This window comes from Pseudonaja textilis, chromosome 1 (assembly GCF_049901715.1).
Source record: "Pseudonaja textilis isolate UNSWEBS1 chromosome 1, rPseTex1.2, whole genome shotgun sequence".
Taxonomy (NCBI): Eukaryota; Metazoa; Chordata; class Lepidosauria; order Squamata; family Elapidae; genus Pseudonaja; species Pseudonaja textilis.
Window position 1 is genome coordinate 268957214 of NC_141990.1, and position 16640 is coordinate 268973853.

The following is a 16640-nucleotide window of genomic DNA, read 5'->3' on the forward strand; positions in this document are numbered from 1 at the left end:
TTGTTAGATGTGCTGCTATTTGAGTTTCAAACTTAAGGGGCAGCAAGGGAAATTGTAGTTCTGATATGTTCTGCACCGTATTTGGTTATATGGCACAGGTTCAGAGTAAACAGACAATTTGTGTCATCCCAAAGCGTAGTACTTAAAAATCTACTTAGATAGTAGCTGCCTTCATAACCTTGGATGTCTCTGTACAGGTAGTCGTCGACTCACAACAGTTCATTTTCAAAGTTACAAGAGCTATGAAAAAAATGACTTATGACCATTTTTTTCATGCTTAAAACTGTTGCAGCATCCCTATGGTCACGTGATCAAAATTCAGAAGCTTGGCAACTGATTCACATTTATGACGGTTGCAGGATCCCTGTGTCATGTGATCAACCTTTTGTGACCTGACAACCAAAGTCAATGGGGAATCCAGATTCATTTAACAGCCGTGTTACTCCCTTAACAAATATAATGGTTCACTTAACATCTGCAGCAAGAAAAGTTGTAAAATGGGGCACAACTCACTTAACAGATGTTTCACTTCGTAACATAAATTTTGGGCTCAATTGTCGTAACTCCTGTACAAATGTCTTGAGTGATAAGGAACCAAGAGACCAATCCTAATATTAAAGTCAGTATATTAATATTTTAAAACCATATGCAATGCCTTGTAACGTTGATTGAAAATGTATAGACAAATGTACAGATTATGTAAGAAATACTACTTTCAATGTTCTTACATCTTTAAAATTATTACTTTGGATTTCATATTAACTATAAAATTGACAGTTGCCAAGGTTGCTGTTTATCTTTGGTGTTACTCATTCACTTTGAAGATATATATAGTATGTTCTTATACACAAAAAAGTATAAATGGGATTAGTTCAAACCTTTTTCAAGGCTTTAGTTCCTTAATGGCTAGTGAAATTGAAGAATCCATTCCTTTGCTTCTGCTAAAGGTAGGTTTTCTGAACTACGTTCTAGTTAATGCTAATCAGGTAGGGATTTGTATTTTCTATATACTAAAGCAAAGTGCAAAAGCTGTAACATGATTCCTTGCCATTTAAAATGCACCTTTGAACAGACCTTACATTCTAGGCAACAGTGAGTAATCTTGTTTGAGCAGTTTCTAACTGTAGCCTTGAGCATAGCTTTAAGAGTTTGATATAAATGTCCTTATAATGTTTGATATAAATGTCCCCCCCGCCGCAATTTATTCTACTGTGACAGTATTCTATAGTTTGATTTATCAATGTGAAAATAATTTTACTTATTTATGAAAATTAATTCTATTATAAAATAATCCCAAACGTTCATTGTAAATAACCTTTGGATCACAGAAGTGTTGCATTTTTATTAAATAAGTTTGATAAAGGTCTTTTTTAAATTACACACTTATATTGTTCACTAGAGACGAAAATATAGAGTCACAGTTTTGACACGTTTTCTTATTTGTGTGATCTATGTTTGTTCTTAACCTATACTTTTGCTTATTGGGGAATAATAATATGAAAGTTTGGAAACTTGATGTAGATATACAAACCAGGGCATCATATTTAGGGACTCTTCAAAATACCATGAACACATTACCACCATCTTTCTACTTAACCTCCTGTAAGAAAGCACCATACTGGTTTAAACAATCTGCATACCTGCCTTTTGTAATGAAAATACAAAGGGTAAAATGCATGCAGCAGGTCAAAGAACAAGAGCCATAGAAGCTCTTGGGACTGAGAGGAGCTGATAGAATTAAATCTCTTTTTTACAGGATTAAAGAAACTGAATTTCACCTCTGCATTTTAAAACTCTGGATGCTGTTTAAGTAGTTACTTACTGAAAGCCTGAATGCCATACTGACAATTCCACAACAAAGAAACTGATTCACAGGAAAATAAGTAGCCCATATGTCAAGGTTTTGGTGGTCATTCCCCTTCCAGGCTATTTCTTACATAGCTACAGCTGCAGCACTGTAACCGCATTTGATGCTCCCAGATCATTGACTTCTAGAATTTACAACACAAGAGACACATAAAACATGGAAATATTTACGGATGTGGAATTCTTAATTTCAGAATGTCAACAACGAAAGACGACAACAGGAGAGTGGTGACCGGAGATCTAATAATCCTACTCCAGCAACTAATGGACAGCCACAGCAAAGGCCTCGACAAGTGGTGGAGCAAGATGAGGAGGAAGAGGAAGAGCTGACACTGAAATATGGGGCCAAGCATGTGATCATGCTCTTTGTGCCCGTCACATTGTGTATGGTAGTTGTGGTTGCAACTATCAAGTCTGTCAGTTTCTATACACGCAAGGATGGGCAGCTGTATGTAACTCACTTTTTCCATAATTACTTTTTTTCTTGCTGTGATACTCTTTATTTTTTTTCTCCTCTGTGTTTATTCTTTAACCAATGTTTGAAAATATAGTTATTGTCAGTACATTTGCTATTTTTGGTTTAGCTAGAAATCCATTTTTCTCTAGTTCCCCAAAAGAGACAGTTTTGGGGGAGAAATTTCCTTCCTTCCTTCCTTCCTTCCTTCCTTCCTTCCTTCCTTCCTTCCTTCCTCATTTCTCCAATTTTAAGTAACTCTTCTGCTTATTTTATGTTTCTTTGAACAAATACATGTAATTATGGAATAGCATTGTATATTTTATGTTTCTTTGAACAAATACATGTAATTATGGAATAGCATTGTATATTTTCACTGATAAATAGGATTTGGGTGGATCCTTCTAAATTTCCTCTACCGGTGGGAAACTTACATCAATAGACATAGAAGGTCATCTTTCTCTTGCACTTTTCATATCTATTCCAGAGGGCTCTCTTAATCCTTCCTAACAGGTGGAGTTTTGTTAATGCCCCTTTCCCCCATTTTGCTGGCAGAAGCCTCCCATCAATGGAAGTATATTTATTTGATTTCACTGGTTATATTTTCATGTAAAGCCAATTTACATCCTTCTCCCTTTAAGAATTAAATTGTTGTACATATTCAGCAGATTCACATTCTGCTGTGTTTTTGACTTTGTTGGCCGCTTAAAATGAAGCAGTGAAGTGCTTGTAATTCATTTCATAGCCACTAGATGGTGCATGCAAGAAACTTTATAAAGTGTGCCATATTCTCTCAGATGAATTTAATCAGAAAATGTATCCTGACTTAAAAGCATGTGACATGTTTTATTTTGCTCTGCATTGCATTGTAGAATCTATACTCCATTTACAGAAGACACAGAAACTGTTGGACAAAGAGCTCTGAATTCTGTTCTCAATGCTGCCATCATGATTAGTGTCATTGTTGTCATGACTGTACTCCTGGTTGTGCTTTATAAATATAGGTGCTATAAGGTGAGCTCAAAATAATTTATAATATTTTCATTTAAACTCCCATTTCCATTTATTTATAATGCTATTCTAGAACTTACTTTATTCCAGTTTGTAAGGGCTCTGCATACAACCCTCAGGATTTCATAAGAAGTGAAACTATATGAAGATGTTCTAAAGTTTCAAATAACCATTTTTGAAAGAGTCAATCTAACATCAAGTCTGAACATTAAAACCATCTTTTGTTTGTGTTTCAGGTGATCCATGGTTGGCTCATTGTTTCTTCCCTCTTTTTGCTTTTCTTTTTCTCATTTATTTACTTAGGGTAAGTATAGAACCATTTTGCTATTTAGATGTGTCAAAATAGGGGGAACAGGTTCAGGTTTCTGAATATTAAGTATCCTTAAATCCTGGCTACTATATTAAGGATTACATTTAACAATAATAAATGTTTATGATTTCGAGTTTTGTATCATTTTAAAAACTATGTGACTCTTTGCATTTCAAGAAACAAAACCCCTGTATAGATCTTCCATTCTGTTAAAACATATACATATCCACACACATACATGCGTACATACTTCTACCACTACAATGAAATTTCAATTTCTTTGGGGACAGAGATGTCTATTATTTGTGAAAGTCATTTAAATGTAATAATTGGAATCATTTGTGTTTATATACAAATCATTATGCAAATAATACAGGTTGATGCAAACAAAATAATTTTGTCATTTGTCCACTCAAATAATAACATGAGCAGAACTAAGTTTATGGAGTCCATTATATCAAGGTGTATTAAAATGAGGTTTCATTTGTACAATGAAAGCAAAATAATGCTGTAATGATGGCTCTTGCATGGCTGGTTTTGGTTTCTGTACTCTAATATTAGTACAGATGCTTTAGCATAGAAAGATCAAGGTTTATGATGAGAGAGAGAAAGAGAGGGAGAGAGAGAGAGAGATCCTATTCACATGGGATACTTGTATAGCATGCTAAGTTCTGCATAGTTAGTTCATGGCCCATTCCTCAAATATAGTGCATAGCAACAGAATTTTCTCCCCACTTTTCAGTGCAAATGAGCAAGTGAAAGCACAGTACAAGCAAACAACCAGATTAGTTGTTGCCAAAATGATAAATGTGCAGAACTTTCCTCCTTCCCCGAAGGGGGTGGCTTTAACCCTTTATAGACAGGAACCAGAAAAGCAAGAGTTTGAATCTTGATTTCACTCTAAATAAAGGCATGCATTTTACATACAGGATTTGGCCAAAAGTCTTTTGTAAGGGCTTCATTAACTTTACTGCAGTACATCTCTTTATTAGCTCTTTGGAGTTCTTAGAAGTCTATATTTGTAGCTTCTTGACTGGCCAAGAGAACTAATACAGGTTACCACAACAATTGCTCTGCTGGTACTATCAGCATTGGTGAAGAAGCTTAAGTCTTCTGTAAACTTGCCATTTTGTGATAAACTTTATACTCTGTGCACAAAAGATTGCTTTAAAATTGCTGTCTAATAAATTGAAAAAACCGTAACTTCAGCAACTGTTAGATTGTACATTAAAAATGTTAATCTAATTTTGGCTACCATAATAACGTTTATGTTTACATAACTATGTTCCATATTGATTCCTTTTTCTACAATGCTGTGCAGTTGTTTTATTTTCTGTTGAATCATTTGTATTTCTGGATAACACTATTGATTTGGCATTGAAATAGTTGTTCATTATTTTTTATTTATTAAACTTCCATTCCTCCCATCTCAACTAGAGTCAGCCCTAGGCAGCTTACAACCAATAAAAGCAACAAAATGAACATCAAAACATTAAAACAAAAAAAATTAACGCTAAAATTGACTTAAAACTTAACAAAGATGGCAAGGAAAGGAGCAAGGTGCTTTATTTGACTATCATAATTTTTCACTATATACCATTGTCAAAATCACAAATGCCTCTTAATATTTTGTCTTTGTGTCTTAGGGAGGTTTTTAAGACCTATAACGTTGCCATGGATTACATTACTGTGGCACTCATGATTTGGAACTTTGGGGTGGTTGGAATGATCTGCGTTCACTGGAAAGGCCCGCTCCGTCTTCAACAAGCCTACCTCATTATGATAAGTGCTCTAATGGCCTTGGTGTTTATAAAGTATCTTCCGGAATGGACTGCTTGGCTCATCTTGGCAGTCATCTCGGTATATGGTAAGATTCCTCTATCCTCATTTGAGTTTTGAGTAAAAGCCCTTGAAAACCCTTTCAAAAAAATTAGCTGGTGTTCTTTGTATGTTTGGGATGCCAGGTTATTTTAATGATTTGGAAGTCATATCATAAATCTGGATCACACATTCAAGTTTTGCAGTGGGAACTTTCACAACATGGGTGCTTGGGTTCTCTCAATCTCGTGTAAATGGAGAGGGAGTCTGTAGGAGAGGGAGTCTAGGTCCGGGGTCGCCAACCTTTTGGACCTCAGGGACCACCAAACTCATAATTTTAAATCCCGCGAGCCACTAATATGAATTTTGACTGATGGTGGCTTGCTGGCATTGGTGGGAAAGTCAGTCCCATATTCCAGAGCTGCAGTAGTCCAGTAGCCCTTTGGTCATCCCGGAGCAGCTGCTCCTCCATCTGGGTGCACCGGCCTGCCATGGACTGGAGGAACTGCTCCGAGATGACCAAAGGGCCAGTCCTGTGACTACTGCAGCTCTAGAATATGGGACCGACTTTCCCACCAATGTCAGCAAGCCACCCCGGGGTGGATTTCCCTCCCCCGCCATTGATCTTACCTTTCAGTTGTAGTTTGTGTGGCTCTACTCAAGGTAAAGTTTGCACGCATCCAAAGGGTTGGGACCAGCAGATGGGTAGGACATGTGGTCAGCCAGCTTGTGTTCCCATGCAGCCTGGATTAATTGCTTTGCAGGGGACATTTCTCTGAGGACCATCAAATTTTTCTCATGGACCACCAGTGGTCCCCGGCCCACTGGTTGGCGACCACTGGTCTAGGTGACACAGAACAGAAATTACTTCAGGAAATACATATAATTCCCAACCATTGAAGATGGGATTGCCTTTCAGTTTTGTTACTTCAACTTTCACAAACTCTTGCCACTGGCTAAAATTTACTAACTATCAGTGAGCATTCCTTCATTGCTCTTTGGGATGGCCAAACATGAGAGCAGAGCCTGGCCTGTATGGCCTTGCTAAACTGAAGCAATTTTAGTTATCCGTTGAGGAATAGGACTGGGATTTTTTTTCTAACAAAGGCTGTGTCAGTTGAGTTATGCAGAAAGGACCCATGCATTGTCAAATTTGGAAATCTGTCGCAAATGCTATTGTATCATCTAGGAACATCCTTTGTCGAAGTGTACTTTCTGCCAAATGTCCCTCAGCCATAGAAGTTTCTTACCAGTTTTCAGTGGAGATAGAAAACATGTCTGGGAAAGATATTCTGCTGAATGACTACCATTAGGGATGGGACTTGTTATATTTGAGCAGATGCTCCCTTTTACCACATTATGTGCTAATGTTGTTCTTTCTAGAAAAAAATTATTGACTACAGCAGAATCCTGGTTTCCTTTTTTATTTTAAAAGGGAACACTCTTTTTTCTATGTAGTATGAAAAGTAATATTAAAAGATGAGCGTTATCTCTTGTCTCCCTCTTATATTTGGTTATTACCTGAAAATTCCTCTTTCCTTCCCTCCCACAACTTTTAGCCTCTCACCTTGGCACACAGCTCCTTGCTCCTTTTCTCCCAGAGTATTCTCTAGTCTTTTTTCAGGATAAAATGCTAACTCTCCAGGGACAGATTTTGGTTAATTGGTCTTTGCATTCTATCCAGGGCTCGTGATTCTCCCTCAAGCAACTGTAGATTCCATGTTAGAGATGAATGAATGTTGATCTGGGCTGAGAGTTGATATATTGATTCAGTGCATATAGTTATAAAGCATAGTAGCTACACATCGTCTTCAAAGGCCACATTCTTTTACTCGGGAGCTTTTGGGGTTCCCATATACATTTGGCTGAACGGTGTAGGAAATTAGCTGGCTGTTAAGTTGCTCTTATTCTGGGGGAAAAAAAGTCCTCAACTTTGAAAATGATAGAGATCGAGGTAACTGCTGCAATATTGAAATGTAAAAGGAAACATATTTAGAGCATCAAAATACTCAAATAAACAAAATATAATGAGGTGTGCATTTAGAATTAAAGGTTGCAACCCAATTTGTTAGATTAAACAAAAATCTTTTTAATGTGTATGTTCATTTGTTTTCCAGTTTACCAGCATCATAGTGTTTTTTTTAAAAAAAGAAAAATATTGCTTACACACTTTTATGTTTTAAATTTTGTAAGTACCAAAGACTTTTCACAGTGTAAAACAGCTCTAGTTTTTGAAGTATTCTTTTTCTTTCATACACACAAACAAACAAACACAACAGTTTGATTTTCAAGTGGGAACAAGCAGTTTGGCAGCATTTTAAGTTATGCAGACAAACAAGTTTGAAATACCATATACTTTTCCCCAAGTTGTAAGGAATCCAAATTAACTTGCAAAAACATTCTTCTTCTTCTGTTCAGAAACGTGCCATCAAATTACAGTGATTTAAAATACTGTACTATCTTATAATTAAGTATAGTTCATTTATATTGTAAGTTTAGTAACTTTACTGACTGTTAACTTCTATGGTTACAACAATTATCAACTGAGTCTATGTAAACCTTAAAGGAAAAAAATGTATTTGGTAAGAGAAGGGTTTTTCCAAACTGGAGAAACACAGGAATTTCAAACTATTGATTTTTTTCCTGAATATGAAAATGAAATTAAGCACCTAATAGGTGTCTATGCCTCATAACATGATGTGACTCTGTAGCTGGGTATTGTTTCTTTTAAATAAAATAAAGATGCTGTTTTAATCACTAATATTTGAGCTAAATCTAAGGCCTGCCCAAGTGTTCAGTTGAGTTTTCAAGTCTGAAGAAAACTGTTGCAGCATTGGGTGAGGCAGGGCAGGAATAGATTTAACCCCAGAGGCCCCAATAAAATGGAGAATTGCCATGACTTAACTAACTTCCTTATAGAGCCTTGTGATAAGATGCCAAGGATATCTGAGCACCTTGTCTCCATAAAGTTTGGTGGACAACAATGGAATTGGAAAATTGCTTTAACAAACAAGTAATTCTGCTATTTTTTCAAGCAAGGAAAGCTTGTCCTTTTTATAATAGGACTATATACAAATGTGATTGCTACAATTTGGCTTAAAATCTGGAGTGGGACCAATCGCTGCACATACTTAATTTTTTTTAAAAAAGCTGTTGTATAGGAAAAGTTACATGTAAATTGTTGGTATGTTTATATATACATAAATGAGATATAGAGATTGAGGATGATTTCATTCAGAGGTGGTCTGCTTCATAAAGTCATACCTAATGCATCCCAAAATTAAAATTACATGGCTGTATGAATTTTAGTCCAGAAAGCATATAGGGGGAATCAGAAACTGCTTCCCCCTCTATCTAACTGATAGAAGCCTCTGGTAGACTGAACAAATTTTTGCCACAAGAAAGATATCAATTAGATATCACGCTTTAATTATAAAAGTAAATACGGAATTCAGACAGGCTGTTTTCTTCTATATCCTTTATTTTCTTCTCTGAATGTCACTGTGCTAAGTCTTATCCTTCCAATTTTTAAAATGTCTTGTTTCGTTTTTTATTTTTGTTTTTTTTTTCCCCATTGGTTTGGTTTCAGTTTTTATCCTCGTAGCACAGTAGCAATGAATTCAGGATTAAGAGTAATAATGACTTTTAATCAAAAGATTTATTGTAGCATGTATCTTTATGATTTTTTAATTATTAACTATTCTAAAAATGTGGGGCATATCACAGGTTGGGCCATTAAATAGATTGAACCAAACAATATTTTTCTGTTAGTCTTTTATCATTATACAAAATATTGTATGAAAGTCCCACTAAGCAGTTCTAATTTATTACATTCATATTACTGTTTCTTTCTAACCATGGAGGACCCATTTTTCCAGTTTTAAAAAAATAATCTCAATATCTCTTTCAGATCTGATTGCAGTATTGTCTCCCAGAGGGCCTCTCCGTATGCTAGTAGAAACAGCTCAAGAAAGAAATGAAACTTTGTTCCCAGCACTCATTTACTCATGTAAGAACGGATTATCTGATGCCTGTTTTGAACTGAGGGAAAACAATTTATCTAATTTTCTATTAAGATATGAAATGTTAGATCCTGTGTGTCACAGTTCCCTTTCATAGGAAAACAGGTCTTTTGTTGTGTGCTCAAAAGTTCAAAACATGGGCTGGAGAAGATGATCCAATTAGTAGTTTTTTCCTTTGACTACAGAAGCAAAAATGAAATGCAGCAAAAATGTAGTGTTTACGTATAACAAACTAATGACACATTTTCCCATTGTGGTGACTTTGCAGTGAAGCAGAAATTAAGCAATACACTGTACTTTTAAAGGTTTGCTATTTAAAAAGGGGAAAAATCATCCTACATGATCCCAAATGGTTTGACTATTTCAGGGATTTTGATTGGTTTTATGGTACAGAGTATCAACTGATCCTTCAGTGAAATGAGGCCATGACAGAACTACCAAGATTAAAGAAGAGTACCTTTTTAGCTGGGTGCACATTTTGAAAAATATATTTTTCTAAGGTATAATATCTGTTGGGTCTGCTGTCATTTAATTATGCATTTATGGTAATTAAAAATTACCATAAATAACTGTTTTACAAAGGTATAATGCAATACTTATTTTTCAGGCAGTATATATTCATTTGTTACAGTGGTATCTCAGTACCCATCATTAATTGAATCCAGGAGGCATCATGAGTACCTAAAACAATGAGTATCAAACAAATTTTTCCCATTAGGAATAATGTAATGAGTCACAAGACAGCCAGCACTGAATTCTAGTTTGTGAATTGAGTACCAAACAAATGACAAATGCTGGGACAAAATTTTCATGTCAAAATATGTTGAGTACCAACTTTGATGAGTTTCAAAGCAGCCGAGTACCAAGGTACCATTGTATTAAGATTGTCTTTCGATTTAATAACAATGAGCACAAAGCACAAATATAAAAAAGAAGGTTTGCTATTGTCTTCCATTTTAACAACATCTTAGAGGAATTCATTGCAAGGGTCACTGCAGTTTTCTGTGTGTATAACACAACAGAACATTGCTAAAATACTTAAAATGTGTGTGTGTGTATAATGTGTGTGTGTGTGTGTGTATATATATATATATATATATATGTGATAATGTGGTGAAATAGCATATAGCAGCAATAAATCAGAGGTCTTCTTTTTTCCATTAGCAACAATGATATGGCTAGTAAATATGGCTGAACAAGATCCCGAAGTCCAGAAGGGAGCTTCTAAAAATGCCACTTGCAATCAGCAAGGTGAGATTTTTTTTTTTAATCTTTGTGAAGTCGTGTGAGAAATGCAGAATAAGAATTGTCAAGCAGTTTCATGTTTCTTAAATTTGCAGAAGGTATTTACTATTTAAATACTGAACTTGTGTCCATCAATGAAGAATAAACAGTGCACACTACTTTGAATCCCTCTGCCAGAAAAATGTTTCCTTATCATTTATCCTGAGATAGTTTTACTTCCACTCACCTCCAGGAATCCTTGTAAAAAGTGAGCGGAGTGAATTCTGCAAGTATAGGCTTGGGTGTTTATTTTCTAATAAAGATGCTGTTTTAACAACACAGCTTCTACTTTTATGCCTCAATTCCTTTTTAAAAAATCTACAGAGGCATTTAACAGCAATAGCACCTATACTTATATACCGCTTCACAGTGCTTTGCAGCCCTCTCTAAGGGGTTTATAGAGTCAGCGTATTGCCCCCAACAATCTGGGTCCTCATTTTACCAACCTCAGAAGGATGGAAGTCAACCTTGAGTCTGGTGAGAATCGAATAATAAATAAATCATAAAAAATAAGTAACATTTAGAAAAGTCGTTTTTTACAAATCTTGAAGAATGGGGAGAAAAATCTACTTCGCTACTAAACATTATGAAATATATTTAACTGAGTACAATAAACACACTCCTAACGAGGTAGCAAGCACGAAAGAAAAATATGGATTTGTTCTCAGATAATATCTGGCCAGGAAGAAGATGCAAAACACTTTACAGATAGTCCTGGGTTAATGACGGTAAATTGGGACTGGAAACTCCATTACTAAGTCATAGAGCACGATGTCATGTGACCACACCAATTTATGACAACAGCTCTGGCAGTTCCAGTTATAGTGATATAGTGGTGAATTCTACATAGTTGTGAAGCACAACCTATGGTTGCCATTTATGACCTCCTGGCAGCTTTCCCATTGACTTTGCTTGTTGGAATCAAGCCATGAAGGTCTCAAATAGGAATGACATGACTATGGGATGCTGCCACATTTATAATTGCAAACCTTTTGCCAAGTGCCTAAATCACAATTACGTGACTGAAAATACTACAATGGACTCAATTACTAGCTGTTGGTCTCCTCATTCAATGTCATCATAACTTTGAACAATTGCTGAACAAATTAACCTGTACATTTTTCCTTCTGTTTCCTGGCTGAAAAAAAGATTTACCTATTTAGATTGTTGCCAACTAACAGCTACCATATTTTTGTCTTTCTTTCCTTACATATAGATCTTACTTGAAAACAAATGAATTTGTGGGAATAGAACTAACAGTTTGTGATATTTTCAGCTTTCTGATAACCAGAATGATTGGATTTTATAGTGATAAAAAACCGATAGACCTCAGATAGACCTCAACTTCAGTTCCATCATTGTCAACCAACATGGGCATTGATCAGAGATCATGGAAAATGTCCAACATTTGGAAGGCCCTAAGTGCCCCATTTCTGAGCTAGTAAAATGAAATTGTGTGTCAGTTGTGCACCCACATATATTTATTTAATAAATTAATTAAAAAGTCAGAGATTGTAGATTTCAAGAGAAACAGAGGGCAGATTTTAGTAAGACTGAAAGAAATCCCTCATGTGAATACATGTAGGTTCTTTTTCCTTGACTCACAGTGAGTGCCAAGCCAAATCCATGCATTTTTCCTGGCAAGATTTTCAGAAATGGTTTGCCATTGCCTGATTCTTGGGACTGAAAGATTACTGGCCCAAATTTGACCACTTCGTTTTGTACCTAAATCAGGTCTTTAACTCATAGTTTCCTGCTTTCTGGGCTGGTGTCTTAAACCAATATACCAAATTGGCTTTCAGGTATGTTCCTCAATTTATTCTATGTTAAATTGAAAATGGTAGATTTTTCTAGATTTTCTCATTGGTGTATGTACACTGGAAAGTACTGTTCTATTATATTAAAGGGTACTTTTATTTCCATAGAATTGTGCATAAAATGGAAGTACAAATTTGAAGAGCATCTTATTTTTTTAAGCAAAATAATTAGTTCCTTAGGTATACACGTTTAGTCCTGAGAGCTCTTTTATTGCTCTTGCAAGTTTCTCAGTATTTAGAACTATTTGTAATTTAGAAAGCCATATGAACCAAGCTAGAAATAATAATAGGGACTAGTGGGAATAATAACATTCTATATTTGCCTCCAAAGCAGAGATCCTATGTACATACCATCAGTCTATTGTACTGGTCCATTCACCTAAAGTTCTAGTTACGATTGTTTCCTTAGCTCACTTGAATTCTATCAGATTGCTTTTCAGTATCAGAATACGATCAAATACCAGGCAGAATGAGTAGGCTATCCTCAGGCATCCACTCTTAAAAGGCTAGCGGTTTGATAACTATTTAATTTATTGGGATATTTTCACTGCCAGCAAGAAAACAATGTACTAGTAGCATTTTCAGTAAATGGACCGTCATTAGATTCTTAGCATACATGTTGGTTGGAGCTAGTGGAAATTATAATCCAATACAACTGGAGCACGATGGGCAATTTGCTGCTGTATAGCTTAACTTGCAGAGGTGTGTGGTAAATAGTATTTGCTTTTCCAACCGAGGCAACAATGCCTTTGGCATGGTGCTAGATGCTTATAATGTATGTCACTGTCCAGTTTTACTTCATTTGTTAAAACTGATTTGCAACTATTTTCTTTTCAAATCTATTTGCATTGAAGATCACTATACCTATAAAAAATAAAGTACAGGTAGTCATTGATTTAAAACAGTTTGTTCAGTGACCATTCAAATTTACAACGGCACTGAAAAACGTGACTTATTACCATTTTTCACACTTACGACTGTTGCCACATCTCCATGATCACATGATCAAAATGTAGACGCTTGACAACTGACTCATATTTATGACGGTTGCAGTGTCCCGGGTCCTACCTTCTGCAAGCTTCTGACAAGCAAAGTCAATGGTCAGATTCACTTAAAAACCATGTTACTAAATTAACTTACTGAAGTGGTTCACGTAACAATTGTGGCAAGAAAGACCGTAAAATGGGGCAAAATTCACTTAACAAATGTCTCACCTAGCAGCAGAAATTTTGGGTTCAATTGTGATCATAAGTCAAGGATTACGTGTATGTGCAAACATTTGTGAGCCCTGTCAGCTCTCCTAGCACAGGGTTGCCATTCCGGGGGATGGGGGTGCATGATCGCTAATTTCTTTATTGGGAGAGCCGTGGCGGTGGAATAGCACCAAACAGCTAATCGGCGCTGATGGGTGGAAGAACGAAGACGGCGCATGTGCGGGCATCGGAAAGGTGCTGTGTTTGAATCTGCTTAGCCAGCATTTCCCTTCTTGGGCAACAATTCACTGGGTGTGGCGGTGGCGGAGTTTCGAGGGGGTGTATTAGGTGGGAGGAGCACAGCGTTTCTCTTATATGGATCAAATTACCAGGTGCGGTGGAGCTGAAGCTGTACCGGAGTTTTATTGGTGGCAGGCAATGTTCAGCAAGTAGATCTGACTTGATTCGTGCTTTGTTGCTGGTCAGTTCGTGCCGTGTTTCCGCAGAAGAGATAAAGCACTGGAAAAAAACAAAGTGTGCTGTTCTTTATTTTAGGTGGAATAGCAGAACCTGACAACATTAGGATTTGGGTGCACCCTAACTTATGTTTCATTTGTGTAGTATTTGGTTTTTATTAGCTGAGTGGCAACCTTTTTTCCCACCTATCAGCTTTCATGTAATCTAATGATGTATTTGAATGATGATCACAACAATGTAGTAGAAATGTCCTGTGTATTTCAGTTACAGTGAATCAAAACCAGAATGCAGGTCCTGAGGCAGATGATGGAGGTTTCAACCCAGAATGGGAGCAGCAACGAGACCGCAGGATTGGGCCAATTCAGTCAACCCATGAAACACGAGCAGCAGTTCAGGCTCTTCCCACTAATTCCCTAGCAAGCGAGGATCCAGAAGAGAGTAAGTAACATGTATAAATAAATATAAACCAGTTTTTCCAGGCAACACAGAAACTTACTGCTGATTTAGAACTGGGGATGACAACCTTTTAGTTGCTAAAATACATTACTTAATACTTTTGGGCTGCAAAGGGCACAAGGCCGCGTAGGCAGAGGTGGGATATTTTTAGGTAGTTTTGAAGAGATTGGCTTTTCTTTGAAAAGGCCTGTCTTTGAACTTCAGCTATAATTTTCATGTTGCCCATCTCAGAATAGGAGTAAGCTGTATTCTCAAGTAATTACAGTCAGAGAGAGAGACTCAAGGGTTTTAGAAGGGAAAATTGGGCCACAGGTTACCTATCTCATCTTTAAAATGCAATTTTCTGATCATTATAGAAGCAGCAGCCCGTGTTATTTTTAACTTTTGCTGTAGCACTCTTGCTATGTTATGTTCCCCAAACTCCTTATTTAAGCCACTCTTAAAATGAATTGAAAACTTCTCTTCATGAATGATAGGATGGCAAGCATTTCTTGAGAGTTTGCTTTATGAAATTCAGCCAACGTTACATGAGTAAATTTCTTGGGAACGTGTTTGAGCAGGTTTGTGTGGATGCCTCAAGATTTCGGGGAAATAAATTTAGTGGTCTTGGCCCTTCTATTTTTCTGGTGTAAAGAAACCAAGAAGTCCAAACCAAACTATTTAAATGTTCTGTTCAAGGAATGAGAATAAAGTTAAAATGCTTCATTTACTCATATAACCACGAAAAGAAAGTACTCTTTAGTCCCACGTGTGAGTAATCCATCTGTAATAGTTTCTCCTGGAAACCGTATCAAATCTTGGAATAAATGTTGTCCCTCACCCCATTGATATGAAAACTGACCTCCATAATGCTGTTTGTAACAATCTAATATAAAGTATGGGTCTATTTATTAATCAAAAACTGTTGTGAATGCGGAATGATATGTGTAATTATTTTCAGACTGACAGTAAATGTGTTAATTTTAATGATCCCTTGCGACTTTCTGGCCAGAATTCCTCTTAATAATGAGGTATTTTAATAGAAGTAACATAAACTGCATTTTGGCAAGCCTAAACAGATCTCTGCCATCGTGTTCCCAAGAGGACTGCTGTTGCTTTACCTGGGTTCCTTTTAATCACTGATGAAGATATTTAGATATTTTTTCAGTCTTCATAAAGCTTATGCTAAGTTTTAATTTTATGAAATTCATTGCTCTGGTCTTTTCAAAAAGAACAGATTGATAGTTCATATTTTCTGCATCATAATTATATCTATTTTTGGTTCATTTGTTCATATCTTTGTTCTGGCAAAGATGCTTATGACCTTGACAAAGTTGCCGGGAAATGTGTTCCATGCAACCTTCAATTTCCCTTTTCAGATGGATATTCTTTGTACAAAGGATGTGCAAGCTACTCTATGCCCAAACCGTAATGAAAATCCAAGATTGAACATTCCCTTTTTCAGAATATATGCAGATTTAGGTGGTGGCAGGGAATGGAACAAACGAAAGAAAGGCGTTAGGGAAGTTAAGTGGCAGACAGGCTAATAAGATATGCTGCACAGCAGTGAGGAGTAGCAGGTGGATGGAATTTGCCATGCTGCAATCATGTCCTCATTGATTAGACCTTTGGAGTGAGGGACAAAAGACATAAACCAGTCCATTTGGCAATGGTAGCAGATCAAGGGAGATTCAATACTGAATGTATCTCTTGTTCCCTTAATCCTTGACCAGATTAAATCTGTTGTCAGTCTTAAAATGAGAGTTTCCTCTTCGGAAGACAGGAAGGTCTAGACTAGAGCAAATAAGCTTTACACAGAACAGATGTTATCAATGTAGAAGGCAGATATCCTATTTTGGCTGACAATGATCTTCTCTTCCAAGCAGTTGCCATCAGAGACCTTTGCTCCAGTATTCATTCTGGCATTAACTACATTATTACATGCTCCCAAGA

General features: G+C 36.4%; 1 protein-coding gene across 3 annotated transcripts in view; it reads left to right on the forward strand.

Moving 5' to 3' along the window:
• The window catches only part of PSEN1 (presenilin 1), a 30248-nt gene that overhangs the window by 6137 nt on the left and 7471 nt on the right, over nucleotides 1-16640 (forward strand). For 2 of the 3 annotated variants that reach the window (XM_026709223.2, XM_026709214.2), the window contains exons 3-9: nucleotides 2061-2314; nucleotides 3193-3334; nucleotides 3568-3635; nucleotides 5288-5508; nucleotides 9370-9468; nucleotides 10646-10732; nucleotides 14517-14690. In XM_026709223.2, coding sequence (XP_026565008.1) covers nucleotides 2061-2314; nucleotides 3193-3334; nucleotides 3568-3635; nucleotides 5288-5508; nucleotides 9370-9468; nucleotides 10646-10732; nucleotides 14517-14690 — 1045 coding nt within the window. Of the gene's footprint in view, nucleotides 1-840; nucleotides 948-2060; nucleotides 2315-3192; nucleotides 3335-3567; nucleotides 3636-5287; nucleotides 5509-9369; nucleotides 9469-10645; nucleotides 10733-14516; nucleotides 14691-16640 lie in introns of those variants that run through there. The other variant, XM_087921749.1, reaches the window with a different exon arrangement.